The 18,605-nt window shown below is 35.1% G+C and overlaps 1 protein-coding gene across 2 annotated transcripts in view; it reads right to left on the bottom strand.

Moving 5' to 3' along the window:
* Positions 1-277: 277 nt before the first annotated feature.
* Positions 278-18,605, bottom strand: part of UBE3C (ubiquitin protein ligase E3C) — an 82,011-nt gene continuing 63,683 nt past the window's right edge. For both annotated transcript variants that reach the window (XM_026842008.1, XM_026842009.1), the window contains exons 20-23: positions 10,539-10,727; positions 10,373-10,439; positions 9,329-9,459; positions 278-3,912 (exon numbers count right to left, since the gene is read on the bottom strand). In XM_026842008.1, coding sequence (XP_026697809.1) covers positions 3,742-3,912; positions 9,329-9,459; positions 10,373-10,439; positions 10,539-10,727 — 558 coding nt within the window. In that variant the 3' untranslated portion in view covers positions 278-3,741. The remainder of the gene's footprint in view (positions 3,913-9,328; positions 9,460-10,372; positions 10,440-10,538; positions 10,728-18,605) is intronic.

Genomic DNA, 18,605 nt, shown 5'->3' on the forward strand with positions numbered 1-18,605 from the left:
TTCACAAAAGCAGAAGTCAATAAAAATATAGATATCCTGATCAGTTTTACAGACCATGTTCATTTCTTCTCTCCTTCACTGACAGGCAAAGCATCATGAAAAAAAAATAGTAACAAGCATTTACATCACAAACCATTATTAACACAGATTCATGTATATGAGCAAATGTTTTAAAGTTTTTGCATATAATTATAAATACCCTCAAAAAATTACAGCTCCAACAAAACATTCCAAAAAAAAAAAAACAACCCAGCTCTCATTTTTTCCCTTTTGTTTCTGTGCTGTACTATTTTTCAGTCGTGAAAAGAGTATGTGCTGTCTCACTGGCATTTAATAAATAGGTTTTGGGTTAAACTGAAATTTAGCATGATCTCACTGCACTCAAAGTATTTTCTTTGAATTCCAAACCCCTTTACAGATCAAATTAAGATGTTTGTGCTAGATTACTCAAGTGATGCCAAAAACTCTGTCCGCATTGCTACTAATAGCATCAGGAAGCTCTTCTTTAAATTATGGAGCACGCCCCAGAAAAGTAACTGAAGATATCCTGTTGTTCAAATCAAACTTCTGTCAGCTTAGTGTTTACACATGAAACTGGAGCCAAACCTTTCCTCTTTTGTAGACATAAATTCTCCTTATAAATCATGAGTAAGTTTTGTGAAATTTTTACAAGTCTGGCTTTCAGGACCATGATGGAAGACAACAGATTAAGAAACAAGGCCAATTATTTCTGATTTGGTTTGCTGTGTTAGGGTTTTTTTAACCCAGCTAGTAGGACTAAACCCACATCTGGAAAGATTCTCACCGAGAGAAACAGACCAAGTGCAAATTTTATTTTTTTATTCAGCTTTTATGCCTTTTAACTTTGGAGAGATGAAGAATTTGCAACTTCTACCATCATAAAAATAAACTTTGACAAAAATATTTTTAAAACAGGTTACAAAATTGTAAAACAGAAGTTTTTTGAAAACAAAAGCCAAACAGAAAATGCTGTCATTTTTCAAAAAAGCAAGTACTGAACTAGGAGGACAAAACACTGAAGTACAGAAATTGACTTTAAGGAAGGGTTGTCTTGCACAGACAACAATTCCAAACCCATAATTATTACTGCTATAATTCTGATTATCAAAATCTACAATAATATTTCAGGTTACTTGCATGCAAAGTGCTTCCTGCCTCTGCCTACCTAAACTCTGGAAGCATCACCACTGGGAGAGAGTTTGCTCTTCTTTTAAAAAACAGAAAATCCATTTTCATATATAAACAATTCTTGCTATGTTAAGAGCTATGAGAGATCACTCAGACCACCTTGCTCCTCAGGACATGACTAACTATATACCTATGTTATTTCTCATACCTTCATCTCCTGTTCCTTAAAATATCCAGCAATAAATCACTGAAAAGCAGGGAGTCATGCTTCATCCTGACTATACGAAAACAGCTAACAGTCAGAATTGAAAGTACTTGCTGCCAAAGGAAAGCCCTACCTTCTTCTTTCTGCAGTCTGGATACTGAAGGTGGTGTAAGCTCCTGCAGCACAGAGTTTCAACTGACTACCTGCAGAATGAAATCAAGGCTACAATCCCCCTGACTTGAGTACTCATGTCAGAATTTCATACTTAATGTACAGAATATACAAAAGAAGATCACCGAGTACTACATACTGAAGAAATAAAAAGCCAGACTATTTTCAGCGAACTTGAATTCTCTACTGATGTTTTCTTCAACTGTGTGATTGCTGCAATTACCTGTCTACACCTATCTGCAACTCGCACTTATCCCAGCCTGCCCTCTCTGGTGACCCTGCATTCATGGTAACAGACAGCAATAGCGTGTGCACTGTCTCCTTTTACAAAAGCAGAAAGCATGCATTACCAGTCATGATTATTTGGCATGACTTCAACACAATCTTCAAAATACAAATATTTAATAGAAAATTTATATTTAATTTTACAAAATACAAATACAGCACTACCCAATGTAGCAAAATAATGGAATTGAAAAATAATTTCAAAATATTTAAAGCATTAGGTTCTAAAATAATTACTGCTATCTGAAAGAAGTGTTCAGGTTTTGCAATTATGAGGAGGCAGTTCCACTATTACTGATCTCTTTTTCAACTTCTTTACAAGTTCCATAATTTATGTAGAAAAATATACAAGAAAAGAATTCTGGGATAAAGAATAGGTTGGGTATGTAACATTTAACATAAATAAAAAGCCTAAAGCAAAACCAAAAAGGAAACCATTCGTTTTATTTCTGTACATCAAGACTACAAATAGTATTTTAACACTTCATTTATTACTCAAATTAAGAAATTATACATTTTTATACGGTTACTAGTAAACATCTTAAAATCACTCAGTTTCCCCACATTTAAAAGGATATTGCTGGTTACTGCTTATTAAATATGAAATCCAAGAGTTTCCAGTAACAGCAAAATATTTTTTTGCATAAGAGATGAATACAAATTTGATTGTAAATTTTGATGATTTAAAATATAAAACTAAAGTTCAGAGGGATGCACTTATGAATCTTACAGTCTGAACTATAATTCCTTTTTAAATTGACTGCAGTTTGCATACAAATACCCAACAATGTGCCTACTACTAGAGGATCAGTTCCTTCCCTATGAAAGCAAGTTTTTTTCCCAGATACCGAATTATATGAAGCAGCATATTCCCATCTACTCTTCTTAGCAGAAATACTGCAGGCAGATGTATATAAAAGCTGTTTAATCACAAGAAATAATGAATTTGACTAGTGTCTACGGCACAGATATGATACAGATGGAAAGAAATAATAGGGAATAGGAATGTGAACACCACAGGCTTCAAATATAAAAGATAAAGCCTGATAACTTTGGTTCAAATAATTTTAATAGTCGTTACATGTAAATTCTTCCAAAGTGATGACTTTTGTATGTACTGTGTATGCAACAGGAGTCTGATACATTTAAAAAAAAAAATCTGTACAGGCACAAAAGACAGAAACAGAACAGAGAAAACATGGATAGTCACATCCATTCACGACAGTGTTCAAGTGATAATGATGCAGCCAAAGGTTGAACTTAAAATAATGCAAATCCATTTTCTCTAAGGTTTTCAAGAAAGCACAAATGGAGTATTATAAGCATTTTATCTCAGTGCCTACCATCTCGAGGGAAGGTAGTATCAAACAAAATCAGTTCTGCAACAACTATGATCTGTAAACAATTCTACAATGTAAGTAAAGATGTTAGGTTACCGGTAATGAGCATTTTCATTCTCTCAGTTCTGGGATATCTGCAAACATCTGCTTCACTTCCATCTAAAAGATTAATTACAGGATGTTAGCCCTGTCTCATCCCAACGCGCTGCATGGTACACAACTTTATTGCCAGTTTGTGAAATTATTTATGTTTGAACAGCACAAAGCCAAAGCTTCATCTTTGGTTAATTTCACTGAGATGTCACTGTTCTTTAAATGTGCTCTTTCTTCGCGTAGACACAGAAAACAGCCACACTGCACACAGCATTCATTGTTTTGAATCATAAAGCAGTGTCAATGTAATATTAATTCATGAAAGCTAACTAAGAAATTATGTTTAAAAATGAAACCTATTTGAGGGCATTTGATAGGACACAAGAGCTGCTCAAATCTAGAGAGAATTCCCTTAAAACTGCTTGGGTATGGGTGCTGCTTATCAAGTAGGCACTGAATAGTTCCTCTGCAGATCATCCACATAAGCATCAGTTCGACTCAGCTTAATTCAAATCCAGCAGCACATTCAATGGCATAAAGAAGCTTGCTTCGCATAAGATTTTCATCATAGAACTCGGGAAGCTTCAGCAAGTTCATGCAGGTACTGGCAGTAGGTAGCCTGTCTAAATCAGATCCTCCGTTATGAATGCAAAATGCAGGATATAACTCCTGAAAAATGCAACAGAAAAAAAAAAAAGACATCAAAAAATACATACAAGCCAAAACCTACCCCATAACAGCTGGCACGAATTTCTAGGAAATAAATCATTAGATTAAAATCTGTCACAATGACATACTCAAATGGCATATTCTTTCATTCCCAGTGGCCCAAAAGCACTCTTGAATTGTGTAGTGCCTCTCTCCACCTTGTCCCCACCAAGAACCATTACTTTGCAAAACACAAAACAATTTATTTGGTTCTAAGGAGAAAAGAATAATTTGTTATTGTTCATACACTCTATTCTGCAGGTTTACGATGCTACAAAAACAGTGAAGCAGAAAATGGAAAAAGGAATACAGCAGTATGCAAGAAATTTTTTGTTGTATTCAGGAGAAACAACCGTGATTCACAACTTCAGACTCTCCTTACAAAGCCTCCCAAATGCCCATGGATGCTGTTTTTTCTGTAGGAACAGGAAAATGAGGGGGGTTCCTACTACACCAAAGTTTTCTGACAGCGAAATAAATGCTGAACACAGGGAACAACAGATCCCTAGCAGTAACGGAGGTAAATGGAGAAAAATATTCTGTCATGTTTGATGTATTTGTCATTGTATAAATGACACAACTTCTTCTGAAAATTGTACTTTCTGGTTTTTTTTCTTTCCATTCTGTATATACAAAAATCCCTAAGGCAATTTTGCTCTAGCTAACGAGGTGATGTGCTATGCTAGTCACAACATTCTTCTGTTTGAGTTTAAAACTATTCCGATTTTATGCGGAAATTCTACACAAACATTTACTTGAAATGTTAAAGTGATGCTCTGAAGAGAAAGAGGATGAATGAGTGACCAGATCTAACAAATATGATAAAGTCATAGTACTACATCAATTTCTTTGTGACATTAAAAAAAAAAAATCTCAAACAAAAAAACAATGATCAAATATATCTTTTTAGTGTTTTCCATCTAGAACTTTAGTTTGTTAGCATACCCCACACAAAATAAATTCTTCAAGTGGATGAGTATCAAGCCATCGTTTTCCTTCTACTCACAATATGCAATATTTTCTTTGTTAAAATCAATTGTCTGATACAATGTTAAAGGCTTTCTTGCTCCAAAGAGATTTCAGTCTAAACTAATCTTTCAGCAAGCCTACAATTTATGAATTTCAAGACAAACAGTACTAATGACTTCAGTGGGGCTGTTCACGTGTAAGATCAAGAAAGTATTTACACTACCATAGTCTAGAACTCTGAATCAAGAGCTGCTTTATATTCTTCAAATAAAGATCTAACTTTAAATAAAGCAATGATACTTGGTGTTTCTTTACCAAGTGACTACAAAGTCACTCATCTGTTATTGGGATGATACTCATGTGCATAGTGCGTCTGTAACGATATAAACTTGTCAAACCCTGATTATTCTTCTGATGTGGTAACTATCTGAGGAACAGTCTTTTAAGACATGTTATATGGAATATTTGCTTTAATAAAAAATCTGATTTTGCTTTTCTTCTGAGAAAGAATATAGTGAAAAATGTATTTATTTGCTCTATCTAAACCACTGCTTTTGCTGGCAAGCAAGTATTCATTTTATGAAATGCTTGCCTGAGGTAAAACAGTTCTACTTTTAGAAATGGGAAAAAAATCCCAGCTCCAAAGGCAAAAGGTCAATGAGATTCTAAGCTAAATTATTGTTCAAATGGAGGCCTTAAAAGTATTTCATGGCTAAAATGCTGCATTTTTAGTGTTCCTTTCAAAATGCTAATTGAATTCCCTTACTTTAGCTTTAAAAATGGAAAAATGAAGTTCTAAATTGAAATGTCATGCCAAGGGCACCATTTGTTGCATAATTAAATACTGTACAGCGGGAAACTGAAATAGTTTGGAAGTGAAAAGTATCATCAATTTATTATGTGACCTGATTGGAACTTAACAATTTTCAACCACGCTATAATGATTTTTTTTTGTCCGTAACAATCACATTTATTAAACTTATTAAACTTTAATTAGCTTTAGTAAATGTTATTCTGAGTCTGAATCTGGCAGTGAGAGTTTAAAATTTTTAAATGATGCAAAGCTAGACTGTGCTATAAGCTATGAATGTCAAGACATTTCCTTATCTTAAATTAACATAAATGAAGAAAATGTGAAGGTTCCACAACATAAAGCATACAGAAGATTTCAGAGTAAGAACCAGAAACTGTGTTCCTCTCAGAAAAATACAGTACACATTAAAACTATAACCAAATTTTGAAGCTAGCTTGTATTAACATCTACCATCAACATAAAAATATGCAGTTATTTGGTCATTAATACTCTGCACTCCTGCAGCTTTGCACTCTTCACCTTCAAAGCTCTGAACAGCACACTGCCATAGGCTACCAAGACATTATTGCTGATGACAATACCAGTTACCCACTTCCTTTTCTGGCAAACATTTCCTGGCAAACCCCTGATTTGTTGGTAAATCAGTGTTAACAAGATACTACTGCAAGTGCCATGCTAGTATTGACTTAACCTCCACCCGGTGCTGCTCACCAAAGCAGCACTAATGCCTTTTCACTTTGTTTTCTGTAGCCAAAACTGTTGCATGTGGCTGAGCTCGCAAGTCTGTTGTATAGTGAATTAATCTTTTAACTTACTGCTATCATGCTGAAAATTTGATGACTATTTTGCCTCTGGTTTTCCCTAGGCAAGTATGTTAAAGTCAGGTTGTGGCCTGTCTCCCAAGTACACACACAAACTTCAGCTTTCCACATTTGGCTTCTTTCTAATGTGCTGCTGTCAGCCTTAGTATTTTTAGACTTTTGATTCACTTCCTCCATCACTTCAAATGTCATGCTAGCTACCTCAATGCTGGGTAGTTACATATGCATTTCCTCCTCCCCTTGTAATTAAAAAGGATGACAACAAATGGAGACTTCTGTTTGTTTCCACACAACTGTTTCCTAATTCTCCATTACATGACTGATGTGCCCTGTTCTATCTTGGTCTCATCCAACAGTTTTCTAATTTTTCCTCCCACTGTCCTATAAAATCCTGCTTGTTGCTAGAGTACTGTATAGTGATATTCACATGGACTTGAGAGTTTAACAGAAATGCTTGCAGGCTTTTAAATAATCAATCACACAAATCAATCAATGAGTATCTTAGATTTATGTGATTAAACAGCCATCTCCGTTGTCTCCATATCCCAACCTAGTCACCCTGGACACTCTTTACTGTTAAGGGGATTTAATCACTATGTTCTGTGGAGTCTAAAACAGTATTATTCATTTTATCTTGAAAGAGACTTGAAATAGACTGACAGTGCCAATTCCTCTCCTAGGTGCCTATAAAAGGAGGGTAGCTGTGCTATAGATTATAGATATTGAAGATGAAGGATGCGTTTCCTATCCACATGCTAACAGCACCACACAGCACTTGCTACAGCAGCTGAAGGGATTATGCAGAGCTTAAGACTGCACAGAGGGTTACACAATGACGGTACCCAGGGAAGTTTAAACAATCACATGCTGCAATGTCAGTGCTGCATACTCCTATCATCTTACAAAGAAATAGGAAAATAAACAAAAGGACTGAAGAGGGAAGTGAGCATGAAGTTGCAGCGTAAGGGGGTAGATGGATGTCAAGGGAAAACGGCCATGCTTCCCTGAACAATGTGGCACTAGAAACAACTCTTCAAAATTGCTCTGCAGCCTGAGGAAAAAAGCTAAGCTACTGGAAGTATTCTTTCATCACCCCTAGCAACTGATCCACATACTCCTGTATGAAAACCCACATATGCTTTTATGTATTTTAAATCATCCAAGTGTCAGAGGTCTGTGTCTGAGACCAGTATGATTTCAATACCAGAGTGTCATCTTGTTTGTTTTCCAGAGGAAAACTGTTTTTATGAATAAAGCATCAAAAGTTTGAGAATTCTAGAATTAATTTGGTTTAATTCAATAAAGAGAAAAACAGTGGTAAGTACTACAAACATCTAAGTTATATGTCTGGAAGAGGAAGGTGGGGTTTGTTGTTTCATTTTTTACTTCTGACATCTTTATCACATGTCACCCCCAGGATCCATCACAGGAAAGGGCCCAATTCCTAGAGCTGAGAAGAAATTCTTCTAGCATTTGCCTTTCAAGTATTTTTTTTTTTAAATGCTGATAAAAAACCTAAACAAAACATCCCCAAAACCCCACCAGAATGAACTTTCAGAGTATGATTCAAGAAAAAATTGTAAAGAATTTTAAGTAGGTTGTTTCCACCTCCAGACTACTGCATATATCCGAATTCTTTGTTCCTATATAAAATGTTAGTATCTGTCCCTGAACTCCTATAATAAGAAAATGTTTATTCAACACCACTTATTTTACATAACAGCTAAGAAACCTTCAGGACTTACACAATACCTGCATTCATTGCTTATGTGTTCATCCACCTATTTTACCTAATAAACATGAGAAATTAGTTACTCTCCACTGCTAATTAAATATTGTACCACAGTACCTTATACTGTAAAAATTTATCAAGTACATGTACTCAAATTTTGTTTAGCAACAAATCTTATCCTTACTCGTAAGGAACTGGACGATAAGCTCACCTTTGTATTAATTTTACTAAACAGTACAACAATAAACATACTGTGGACTGCTGTACTAAAGATGATGGTGTTGCTGTGAAGTAATTTATTCTTTTTTCTTCTTGCAGAAAAGCATTGACTGTTCCCACATTTTAGAGATAATTAAGTCCATAGACAGTTCTCAGAATTTTGCAGCCCAGCAAAATTCTACCCATGGGTAGAATATCCCCAGAATTTAATTCCAAAATGTCTTCAACTTGCCTTGGTCTCTCTTTACTTTTACAAGCAGTAGACAAAAGTTTTCTTCATACTTAAAGCTTCACTGTAAATAGCAATCTGAAGTTGGCAACAAAACACTTAGATACAAAGGGTAATAAGCTGTGACCCTATAAGCAGGTAAATGGTAATTAAAAGGAAACACAATATGTCTTCTGCTTCAAATAGTTAATTTAAGAGGTTCAAATTTAATAGTTGCTTTTATATCCTAAATTATCTTTTGCTGATTTAAAACACATTCATTCTTAACTCAACCTGTTCCTTGAAACTGGTAGCAATACTGCTTCTGCATAGCAACATGAAATGGCAGGAGGGATCTTACATTGCTTAGAGTGCTCACTCTGTCATGGATTTGTAGGCTTACCAAATTTTTCAGTTAAAATAGAAAACCCAGAAGAACATTTCATTAATTATTTTAAGATTATACTTATTGTACATGCAAATGCAAACATTGAAGCTGTTTCTTTAGTCACAGAGGAACATTCTTGAACTGTAAATTCCTATAGACAAGAAAAGCTTGTGTCATAACCTGTAGTAGTTACAAAAACTTGCCAGAAAGTCAGGAAGACACATACCTTAAACCCCAGAAGAGGTGGTCGAGAACAGCTCGTTACAAACTTGAGTAGTTTGCGTTTCTCTTCATCTGTGAAGCTTTCTACAACTCGCCAGAATATTTTAATTACAGGATGGTCTGCTGTGTAGCCACCTATAATGAGATTTAAATGATTTATAGATAGAACAGTTTTATGTAAGAAATAAATTCTTCAGAAAACCTAGCATCAGTCTTGACAAGCTTGGGGAAAATGCCGTAACCAACAGGCTTACACTGCTGACTTCCAGTACCTATAGATCAATCTGATGATCACTGAATTTTGAGTTTCTCATTCATTCATTCACTGCTTACCTATGGCTACTATGTCCCTCAGCTTCTTAGCTGCAGTTTTCCTCACTGAATCCTATTTTGTTATTTTAAATTAATTTTATTTAGTTTAGCACTTAACTAGTAACTTTGAATTACTGCCTTTTATTCCAAGAGTCTGCAAAACCTGCAAGACTCAGAATGTTACTCAATGAATCAATTTACCTTGAGGTAAGTTCAGATGTGAACTGATGATATAGTAGCTATTTTTTTATTACATTCACAATAAATTCTGGAAAAAATTAAGTAAGATACCTTGCATTTCTCTCAAAGGAAAAATATGAGCTCTCTCTTCAGGCTGCCTGAGAAATGGCAAGTACCTGAATGCAGTGGTAGAAACAACTATCCCAAAGTCATTTTTGCAGACTTACTTCCAGAGCAACCAGTCACAAACATTGACCAACATCCATTTAGAAAAAGAATTACATGTCCTCCAATTAGCCAGCTATAAACTTGTATTTAGTTGCGTAAATAATTTAAAAAATGCATACCTATACTTCCCAGCATTTATAAAACTAGATAATTTCACTCAATCTTCTGAAATTCAGGCCTGTCTAGACAGTTTGGCCAAAATTAACAAGCAAAGTCAACAAAAATGACCCTACAACTTCATTTTCTTTTAAAGCTAGGATAAAAATCGTTTGTTTATTTCTGAGTCAGTCGTAATACATTTTTTTTAATTTAAGTAAAATATGCTTACCTGAATAGTTTGTGAAAGATTTAAGGTCATCCAAACTAATAGGAACCTGGGCACCAGAAATCAGAACCTAATAGTGGAAAAAAAATCAGACAGTTACATTACAGGCAAAATTTAGCATTTATTTCTGTTTAAAGCAATTGTTTTCTGCAGTTTTAAGCAGAAGTACCTGTATTTCCTGTTGATCAAACATTCGAAGCCATTCAAGATTTACAACATTGGCCAGTCCCTGACGGAAAGCGAGGCAATGCTGTCGAATTTGTTTGTTTAACCTGTAGTCTGCCACCAGATGGATGTATGCGATACGGTTAGCGCTGGTAACAGGAATATCTTTTCCCCCTGGCTTCAACTCAACCACCTATAAACATAACAATTTACATCATCTGGGTAAACTTGAGTTCCGTGTGCTGTAACCATAAAATTAAACCGCAAAGCATTCTAGTAAGTGATGTATATATTTGAAGTTTACTCAAATATACTCAAAAACATTCGCCTCAAAATAAGATAAAAGATTATGGCAAGTAAGGATTTTTCTGTTTACTCAAAAGAGCACATTCTATGGCATCCAATTGTTAGATCTAGACCTCCAGCTGCTAATGCAGCCAACCACACGGCCCTGTGAATTATTACCAGAAAGCAGATTCAGCAAAGTCAGAGCTCTTTCATAGGACACAACATTTAACACTAAATTCACCACTGCAAGTCAGACAGAAACTGAGGTGAAAAATCTTCCCCTTAGCAAGCTTACCCCTAGCTTCACCGATGCTGATAAGTGCCCTGGAAGAGAGAGTAGCCTGTATAAGCACTGAGCTCACACAGAGTGCTCTCCTTCCAGATGGATTAGGAAAGGTGTTTGACTGGCTAGGCTCTTCTCCAACTGTTTGGTGATTGTGAATTCTGCAGGATCACATTATGGTAAAAGCAATGTCCACTGAGTCAAAATTAAGATTCTGATACAAGCCTAATTTAGAGAATGATAAGCATTCACAATTCCTGCTGTTGAAAATCCAAGTTATGCATGCTCAGCACCTTTAACAAAAGTAAAAAACAAACAAATCAAGCCTAATCCTTGTTTCTTCTACTAAGAAGCTTAACTTTTGTCCTTCAAGTACACCAAGATACCTCAGCGTAAAAGAATTTTTAATGAAAACCAAAGATAATTTAATTGCATTAAGATATAAACCAGGATCAATGGTAGCTGTTATTAAAACATTAAAGACCTTCACATATTCTGCTCTTTACTACATGATGTTAATTTTGTTGAGTAGCAGCCCAATTGGAAGGGACTATTAGAGTACTAAGAGAAGGATTAAGAAAACTGAAAAGCTGTGGCACTGTCACCTTCTGAACTCTTCCAAAAACGTTTGTTTTTCTACATTCTAGAGTCAGCAATTTCTGATTTTTTTTTTACACAACTGTGCATTTCAGTCTGTGGTAATGATCACATCTTTAGAACATGGAGAATTAAACAGATGAATAGCTTCTTTTGTAACATACTACCTAATAAGGTGAGCTGTTCTAGTATTATGTAAAATGCAAAATGGTAAGATTAAAAATTCACAAAGCCTTTGAGCATTCAGATTTTCAATTGATTCACAGCTTTTTAAGGCCAAAAGAGAACACTATGATCTGTGAATCTGACCTCTCAGGTAACACAGGCCAGAGGATTCTGTCTAGAGATTCCTGTATTTAACTCAATAAATCCACAGATGAGTTAGAACACATTTTTTGGAGAGAAAGGTAATCCTGCTGTAAAGACTCCACATGATGGAGTATCTGCCACTTTCTGTGATAAGCCAGAACAACCTGAATTACAATAGGTGTTAAAAATATATCTTATTTCCCACTTTAATCCTTCAGCTGCAAGCTTCTTGTTTTTTATTATGCCTACAGTAAAAAAAACCCATCAATACTCCAACATGTCTGTGTGCAGGCAGTACTAACTATGCTTAAATCCTACTCCCTGAAGAATTAAGTAAAATGAAGCTGTCAGTTCAGCAGTTTCATACCCTGCACACAGTAGCTTGCTCTTGAGTGAGTCTGCTTGAACAAGAATCACGGACACAAGAAGCAGGATAGGTTTCTCCAGGGCATGTGAGGCAGCCAGCCACTCTTAAGGGGCACAGGCCAGTACCTGGTGCCACTGACTGGCCTAAGAGCGAGGATAATTTTACTGGCAAAGTCCACAAGGATTATTAATAGAAGTATGAGACATGTTCCATAGAACAGTGGAAACATCTGATAAGGGGCCCCGGTGCTGTTAAACTTTCTCTTCTGCTACTGCAGAAGTGTACTGTGTTTCATCCCACCCTAGTAGATTTACTGTTGTCACTGGAACATTTGTCAATAACTGGATTCATCTAATGATTAGAAACATTTTAATTTCCACTTCAAGTCCAGTGGGTAAAATTTGTTCACACCCCCTGTTCTTATTTCAGTATTGTACTGTAGCTTAACCAGCTCCTGCCTTCCTCCTCAATTATTTCCATGATGTATTACTTATGGGCAGCAACTTCATTAATCTTCCCAGAGACTTTTTCATTGAACTAAGATAAGTCAGGTTCCTTTAATTTCCTCCCATAAAATACCCTTTCACAAAGCTTAACAAGATCAGAAAGCCTTCTCTTACTTGTTATTTAAACTCATGTCCTCTTTAGTGTTAGTGGATCAGAGCTACCTATGATGTTCGACATGAACAGATCATTGCTGAGACCTCAACACTACAAGTACTTTGGTATCTGCCCACTTACAAATTTTCTCTATTGGTTTTGCAGAACTGCGTAGTTACTTGCTCTTTTGTCACTACTTCACCAAATACAATTCCTCCCTTTGAGGTATGGACACATTGAGTTTGGCCATATTAACACATTTGTATCACCTAACTCATCAAGCTTCTCTTAAGAATAGACACCAGCAATAAACTAACTAATATTATTTCATTTGTATACAGTAATTTCTGTGAGCTCAGTATTTACACAAAAAAGATGTTTGAACTGACTTCCTTCCTAAAATAGCAAAGGGAACTACTTACAGGGTGTTCTAGAAAACTGCTGTGTTTTAAGATTAATCCCAGCACTACATGAAGTAAAACGTCTAAACTACCCTGCAGGTCAGTGAATAGAGATGAGGACACTGATTAATTTATGCTTATACTTGCATTAGATTAGTATCACCTCCACACTGGTTTAAGGGTGTTAAGAAAGCTGTATTCATTGTATAGTAAAAGCTATTCTCTCTTCCTAGAATGTTCTTCCTGCAAATCAGAAAAAAAAACACATTGTACTCTTTCTAACCACTATTTTTAGAAAATAGGAAGATATTTTTTATTAATCTTTTTTTCCCTTTTATTTTTGTTTTTAAGTAGCAAACCTTGATTTCTGATCCAGAAGCATTTCTATACCTCCCCTTCCTCCCCGCAACCCTGCGTTGCCACAAGCATTCAGTTAACTGAATTTCCTGGGGTTTTCCAGTAATCTAACTATCTATTTTCAGAGTTTGTCAATGTGAGATTAATTCTACCACCATTTTGTCAAAGTATCATCACAATCTGAAACAAAAGAGCTAATGTAGCAAGAATAATATATTATGCCATAAAGGCTAAGAAGGACATAGAATAGAAGACAGACAATAGTAACACTTGGTAGCAGTAACTATAGTAAATGCCAATGCAGTTCACTTTGTACTCATTCAGTGTTTTCACTGCGTTTTAAAGGAACTATTGTAGAATTCCCACTTAATTCTAAATGTCAGAAATTATTGTTGAAGAGCTTCTTTTCAAGAAGGCCACAACCCAATTTATTACATCTGAAAAGATTATCAGCTTGCATTTTTATTCTCATCCATTCAATTTTCACCACTAGGTGGTGCAAGATAATAACACAGGTTACACAGGATGGGCAAGAACAGAAAACTACCTGAAAGGTGAAGACTTGTGTCACCTTATTTTCTGTTTCGTAGATTAAAAAGATTTAAAATTTAAATTTTTGTACATTTTAAGTTTACACAAGAAAAAATAATTTTAAATTGGTTCATTATCAAAATCACATATATCAAAAACAATCAAGTCATACATATAATTTAGATAAGTGTTCAGATCATTCAGACAATACCATTGGTAACAGAATTCGACTCCATACTGACAAAGTACGTCTTCAAATGAGACAGAAAAGTCCCATATTTTTAAAAATCTGCAAGAAGAGGCTTTTCATTTTTTAGTACTGTAGACAGAAGTACTGCATTAGGCCTCTGACTGAAGGTTAGATACACTTGAAAACTACACTTGCATGCACTTAGGGTTTTCTTGGCTATAAATTCAATTGTATATTTCTGTAGGTACACACCCAAAAAATGCAATCAACTTACATTCATATTCTTATTTAAGAAAACCACCACAAAAAAAAAAAAATAAATCTCTGTTTTATGTATGGTTGCAATTCAAGTGAAGATTTCAGATGATCCTATTTTGAACATCAGCATAGTAATGAAATAAATATGCACACTAAAAATCAGGCGAAAATCAGTGAATAATGTAATGTAATTTGTTAAGCAGAATTCAGGGGATGTATCTTCTGGATCATTGATAATTGTCACACAAAGTCGATTTGCAAGGTGATTACAGGCAGAAAACGGCAAGTCTCTGTTGGTAGACAAACTTAAATTGCTAGCTGCTGCTCACACAGATCTGTCAGTGGCAGCTGCTTCCCAAGCTAATAGAGAAAAAGGGACTATTTAGACGGTAAAGTGGGAGATACTTTAGGAAAGAATAAGGGACCTATCATCTAGGTATTCTTTTTTTATGCATGAAGTAGTAAGACACATATCTCCAGTACCATTTCAAAATGCACTCTTAGAGACCTCAAGAATTCTTATAAACAGAGATGAAAATATGTTCTTTTCTCTTGGAGTTTGACCACTTTTGTTCACATCACCGTGAAGTTTTTGCCTATTTCTAAAATAAGTCAATAAAGCTTTTCTTTCTTTCCCTATCATCTGCCTTCCAGATGTTCAGGTAGGAGATCCACGTAGGAGATTACATTTGCATGCCTAAGAATGCATTTGCCGTAAGTGTTATAAATCTTCCTGAGAAGGATCAGTCTCAACTTCAATATTTTGCTTCTGAAAAACCTCCAAAATCATTCACCTAAGCCACTGTATCCTAGTAAAGAAGTTGCCAAGACAAAAACTTTCATAATTGTTTTTAAGGTTTCAAAAATTTATCTCAGAGAAATTTAAAGGCAAAGAACACTCCTTTAGTGAGTCAACATATTTTCAGTAACAGCATTCACATTTGTTCAAAAAGACAAAGAAGGTGTCCTGACACCAATTTCTATATGATATGGATGTAATAGAAAATGCTGCCATATATATTGAGTGCTTTTATGTGGATTTGTTCTTCTATACTTCATTTATGGAGTCTTCTGATCATATTCAACTATTCTGATCCATGTAATCTCCAGAATCAATGTCTGAGAAGACTTGCTGGAGTACAGAATCTACCTTTTTTGAAGAAAGAGGAATACATATTTGAATCTTCCTCTCTTCCCTTGGACAGCCATAAAAATCACCTTCCTCACAGAGAGAAAGGTGGGAGGAAGGTCTGAGAAGAGGAGGTATTTTCTTAAATTTGTTAACCTTACACTTATTATAAGCATTTTATAGCCATTTTATCACCGTCTAATCTACAAGATAAAAGGAAAAATAAAATCAATATACACAGCTACTTGAAGGCACCTGTAATTAGGCTGACATTCTTTTGAGACTTTTTTACTGGCCACCATTTATGCAGCAGATCCAACAGTTGAAATCTTAGGCTGGTATCACTACATTAGATAGGTCTTTATCAAAAGCTAAAGCTATTTGGGGTTGGAAGATAAGGTTGATGGCACAGCCTCCCTAATTAGCAGGTCTAATGTGCAAATTATTAAGTACCTTTTTCAACTTCTGCTGAATGCACTTTGACAATAGTTTAATGGGATCTAAAAGCACATTACAGGATTGGAATCAATATGCTGATAATAGAATTCCTACCTTCTACTACTGACAGGCAATAGAGCCCCCTTTGAATGTGTCTTTCATTGCAGATAACGCTTTTGTGCCACAATTGCTAGATGGACACTGTCATGAGGATAGCTATTTACAGTGATAGATTTATGATGCATTTATTGGGCACTAATTTATTAGACACTAAAGTGGTTGTTTAGCTGAAAACTAGAGATAATGTACATTCAACATAAAGGAATGCAAATTAAGCTCTTTTCCCAAAGTGAATTAGCCTTACCTTGACACAATTAATTAGTATGCAATGGTTACAGGGGCAAAATAGTAGAAAAAATGTATTTATCCATATGAGGTTTATTAATGTAAAGAAATGAAGTATAAAAAGTCACTTGTTGCATTAAACACAGAAGACAGTGACAAGAACCAATTAGTTCTGTTGAACTACACTAACATGTTGTGTCATTAAAAGATCATTAATACTTCACAGGTGTAGTGTTCTCGCTCTAAGTATAAACATAGAAAAACAGCATTAGGTTATTTAATTTATCTTACATTTCATTAGTTACTCAGAAAATCACTGTTACATTTAATCTTCATTTAAAAGTTACTCTAAACAATTAAAAAATCAAAAGTTGTAATAACACTAGCCATAGCCCTCAGAATTTTAATGTACAAATTAGGCTTCTTGTCAAAAATGTACTTTTTACAACTTTTTGTTGCAGTAGGTACAGGTGGCAACACCTCTAACTTGGATCTCCTGTTATGTTATTTCTGAGCAATTTCTCTTTTCTACATATTCATATTTTCTGAATTTGTACTAGCTGCAATCAACAATATTATTACTTTAAGTGCATTTAAACAAATTGTTTTAAAATACAAACAACAGACTTTTTTCCCCCCCAGAAAATCTTTAAGTTATATTGGAAACTGCCATCTTTCCTGCTTTGCAACCTAGTAACCAAATGCATGGATACTATAGAACTCAATTCAGTATCAGTCACTGACAGCACATGCTGCAACAGAGCAGGCACCCTACTGTACAACATTGTACAACAGGGTAGGCCCTCAACAAGCTTTTTGATACATCTGTATCACATGCCTTTATTTCAAGGCTTTGAGTGTTTTTTCTAAAGACAGTGCAGGTCAGAATTTTTCATATAGGGAACGTAACCCAGGGGAAAAAATAACATATGGCCTAAGTTTAATATGAAACATTATTTATATCATGCAATTGTTGACTCTCCCCCTCAGTATGATTCAGGAATCCCAAATCTGGGGATATTGTTTTAAAACTGTAATGCAATCCAGGTTTTAGGATCTTCCCAAATGACAGGAAATGGATAACAGAAGAGTACAGGTAAAGTCCAAGCCTGATGCTGTTAAAGCAGAGGACTAGCTGCTGCATCTCAGTGGTGCTGCTGTTGCTATGAGGTGCGCATAGTACCAGGCATCTCCAGCCAACAAGCAAACCCAAGAGAAATGCTCATCCACTTTTATAGTCTATTTCTTCCACAAGAAACAAGGCTAATTCAGATGCTGCTGCATGTCACAGTGTAGTCAAGTCTACTTATTTTTATCCAATTATTAAATACCATAATCAAGTATAAGTAGCCCATAAGTAGTACACAACTTAAAATCCTCAAAAATGAAAGAGGAAGCATGACAAAAGATTTGATGTGCTAATACAGTTAAAACTCATTAAAGGCACACTTTCCAAGCTCTAGTGACACATTTTCTACTATAAGTGATCTTTAGTACTCACAACAGAGCAAATAAAAGCCATAATCAAATTATATAGTGCAATTGTGTTAAAAACTCATACTTAAGGACCTAACTAACTGGCCCTAACTAACTGGTTTGCAGAAGCACTGAACACCCATTTCTCCACTCTGACTCACCTGGTGTCTCAGCCCCTCAAAAAAAAACAAAAAAAAAAAATTTTTAAAAAAAAAAAAAAAAAGGTCTAACTTCAGGCCCTCTACTTTGAAAATTACAGCTAAAGGAGACAACATTTCTATCACTATAAAGGGTCACTATTATTTAAAACCACTGTGACTTCTAACCTTGATTCCAAAACCAGGCAGTACTTCTGTAGTTCACATATCATCTAACTTTTGCAATTATTTGAAGTGCAATCAAAGAAACAATGTATTTTTTTCAAGAAATTATCTTGGGCAATAGAACTTTTCATGTATGATTGTTAGAAAATAATCACTATAGTCTACTCCTTAAAAGACCA

This window comes from Athene cunicularia (genome assembly GCF_003259725.1).
Source record: "Athene cunicularia isolate RWA chromosome 2 unlocalized genomic scaffold, athCun1 chr2_part1, whole genome shotgun sequence".
In the NCBI taxonomy this organism is placed as follows: domain Eukaryota; kingdom Metazoa; phylum Chordata; class Aves; order Strigiformes; family Strigidae; genus Athene; species Athene cunicularia.